At 40.8% G+C, this 3,190-nt stretch overlaps 1 protein-coding gene across 1 annotated transcript; it reads right to left on the bottom strand.

Annotated features, from left to right (window-relative positions):
* Positions 1-633: 633 nt before the first annotated feature.
* On the bottom strand, positions 634-1,953 carry LOC129021118 (ret finger protein-like 4A). The gene is made up of 2 exons (XM_054466167.1): positions 1,668-1,953; positions 634-1,163 (listed from the first exon to the last, which is right to left on the bottom strand). Exons 1-2 carry the CDS (start codon positions 1,951-1,953, stop codon positions 634-636), a joined length of 816 nt encoding a protein of 271 aa, XP_054322142.1.
* Positions 1,954-3,190: the final 1,237 nt, after the last annotated feature.

Genomic DNA, 3,190 nt, shown 5'->3' with positions numbered 1-3,190 from the left:
ACAGATTTCTTCTTGTTACTGATTTATAATTTAATTCTGTTGGCATTTGAGAACAGCGTGTATATTATTTCAATTTTCATGTCAATGTGATTTGTCTTACGGCCACATCTGTCTATGCTAGCGAATGTTCAATGTATACTGGAGATGAATGTGTGTTTTCCAGTTGTTGGGTAAGACTGAACACATACAGGCACATACTTTTACCAGCTTAACAGGCAGTGTTTCCTTGTCATTTAGAAAGTGAATTAATTTTGGGGGTCACATTTATATTATTACAGTTTATAACCTCCATAACACATTTACTTCATCTTACAGCAAAGCAAAAGAAAAACAGTTGCAAATGCATCTGAAAATGTTAAACGTTTATTTTAAAAGAAACATAAGCATGAGTTACAAAAAAAGACACTGCTTTATATTTCATATGCAATTTTTCATCAGCAATACAAGTAGAGCTCAGAATTCATTGAAAGACCCACATTTTTCTTCCATACCTTTGAACCATAAGTGGACCAGGCAGAGAAGTTCTCGCCTTTGGTCACGAGCACACAGCCACTTACTGTGGATGTTTTCTGTGTTCAAGTGTATAGTTGCCTTGCCCAAGATAAATTGGGGAACTGGCAATGCCATTATTAATTACACACACACACTCAAGTATCCGTGATCATCACGACTTGTATCTGCATGAGCAAAACATGGACGCAGTGGCTCGGTAGCAGAAATTTTCGTGAATGTGAAGATATGTGACCTATCACTGACATTATAGAAGGAAATGGCCCTCATTTTTATATCCAGGTAAATTCCCACTCGGCGTAGACCTGGGCTCACCCAGAGACCCGTCGAAGGCTTAGTGCTGGCAAAGTAGATCTGTCCTTCTCTCAAACCCACAGTCCAGAAGCCGAGTTCCGAAGAGAGTACAACGTTCCCCTGTCGGTTCACAGATTCCTTGCACACGCCCACATCCCACACTTTGCTGGTGCCCACGTCCACCTCCCAGTAATGGCGGCCGGAAGTGAAGCGAGGGGCGCCCAGGACGCACAGCGCAGTGTCGAACCTCTCGGCTTGCTCCTTCCTATTCTGTCTGAAATTCCCACATCGGACACGCCTCAGGTCTTCAGAAATGATGAGATAGTTGTTGGCTGTGTCCACATCCAAGGTCATATCCACTGTGCAAAGAAGAACCGGTAGTTCAGCAAAGACACACACTAAAGACTCCCTCTGCCTTTCTACTGCACAGACCCAAATATTTTATTCATTGTCTCTTCTTTTATTCCACGTTCATTCTCAGATCCGAACTTTCTTTAGGAATTTCCCTGGCCCCCGATTAAGTCAAATTTTATGTATAGAATGTACGAATATAATTGCAACAAGCCCACCTTTGTCATAGTAAGAATTCTTGTTTAAGTTATTCAATATTTTGATTAAAGGTTTTTCTCCCTCTTAGTACATAGGATGGATGAAGGAGGAGATGATAGTTCGCTCTCATAATTATAAATTGGTACAGATCCTGTGAAAATCTATACTGCGCGCTGATAACAGCTGATGTTTGGGATCACAAAACTTTTAGGTTGCAGACTTCAGCTAATGCCCGTATTGAACGGAAAGACATTGAAAAGCTGCTTTTTCCAAGGCCCTTTATGGGCTTGGAGCAGGTAGTACAGATTCCTTACCTTGGAACTTTCTCATCCTTGGATTCATCTGCAGAACAGCTCTCAGCTTGGGCTCTAGTTCCTTGATCTTGGACACCAGCGCCCCCAGCTGGGCAGCGGGCCTGATGTCATTTTTCTGAGAGACCACAGGGCAGAAAGGGCACAGCACCCCCTTCCCATCGGGCCCCTTCCGCAGTGAGTTCATGCATCGGAGGCAACAGATGTATCCACATTTCAGGTGCATGGGGTTTTCAAGATAATCCAGGCAGATAGGACAACTGCTTGCTTGTTTGAAGTGTTCAGCCATGGCCACTGTCTGGGAATAAATAGGCATGGTATTAGCCTTTACGTGAGTGGAATGGCTGATAGTTCTTGGAACACTTTCATCTTTACCTGCATAAAGACATCATCGCCTACTTTTTGTAAAGAACTAGTACTAGGAAATGAAGATACAATATAAGTACAAATATAAATGATTGGGGCCCTGACCTCCCAATATTGGAAATACTCGCTAGAATGAAGGCCATGGCTTGGTATGAGGCTTTGAGTTGAGTGGCAAAATGGTCTACAGCTGAGTTATCCAATATAGTAGCCACCAGCCACATGTGGCTACTGAGCACCTGAAATGGGGCTTATCTGAATTAAGATATGTTGTGAGTATAAAATAGACACTAAATTTTGAGGACCTAAAGGAGACGTAAACTATCTGTTAGAGAATCTTAAAAATGTATTACATGTGAAATGCTTATATTTTGTTAAACTTACTTAGGCTTATTTCATTTTGCTTCATTTATTTGGCTATTGGACCATAAATTTATCCTTACATATGTTGATCACATTATGTTTATATTGGACAGCACTGGAGACCCTCAACCTCCACAATAAGCCTGGCCAATTTTTGTGTTTTAGAGAGATGAGGTCTCTCTATATTGCCCAGGCTGATCTCCTACTACTGACCTCAAGTGATCCACCTGCCTCAGCCTCCCAAAGTGCTGGGATTTCAGGCAGGTGCCACCATGCCAGGTCCTCTGAACATTTTCTAATAAATGGTGATTTGAAGCCAGTATGAGACGACAGATTAGAGCTGGACTCTTGGCTCCCTGGGAGTTGAATTTCAACATAAAGCTTTTCTTTTCTCAAAAACTCCCATGGCATAGTATTTGTTCCACCTGGATGTGGCATGAAACTTACAGCATTATATTACACAAAAAGCAAAAATAAATAACTTGGACTATGTCAAACAAAAAACGTTCTGCATAGTGAAGGAAACAAGGGAGACGATGAAAAGAAAACCTACAGAATGGAAAAAAGTGTTTGCAAATTATATATCTGATATTAGATTAATATCCAAAATATATAAAGAACTCATAACCCAATAGAAAAAAAAAAAAACCCTAAAACTAACATTCTGATTATGAAATGGGCAAAGGCGAGATCGTGCCACTGCACTCCAGCCTGGTGACAGAGCGAGACTTCGTCTAAAAAAATAAATAAATAAAAATAAAAGAGTTAAAGAAACCAGTAACTAACAAATTTTTGAGTGT

Source organism: Pongo pygmaeus, chromosome 20 (genome assembly GCF_028885625.2).
Source record: "Pongo pygmaeus isolate AG05252 chromosome 20, NHGRI_mPonPyg2-v2.0_pri, whole genome shotgun sequence".
In the NCBI taxonomy this organism is placed as follows: Eukaryota; Metazoa; Chordata; class Mammalia; order Primates; family Hominidae; genus Pongo; species Pongo pygmaeus.
The sequence above is the reverse complement of the archived record's forward strand: the minus strand, read 5'-3'. Positions and strand labels throughout refer to the sequence as shown.

What these genes read in the sequence shown, in the direction of transcription:
- LOC129021118 (XM_054466167.1), bottom strand. Translation starts at nt 1,953, where the DNA reads ATGGCTGAACACTTCAAACAAGCAAGCAGTTGTCCTATCTGCCTGGAT. An exon ending in AAGGATGAGAAAGTTCCAAG is followed by an intron (nt 1,164 to 1,667) that starts GTAAGGAATCTG and finishes TTCTTTGCACAG; the next exon opens with TGGATATGACCTTGGATGTG.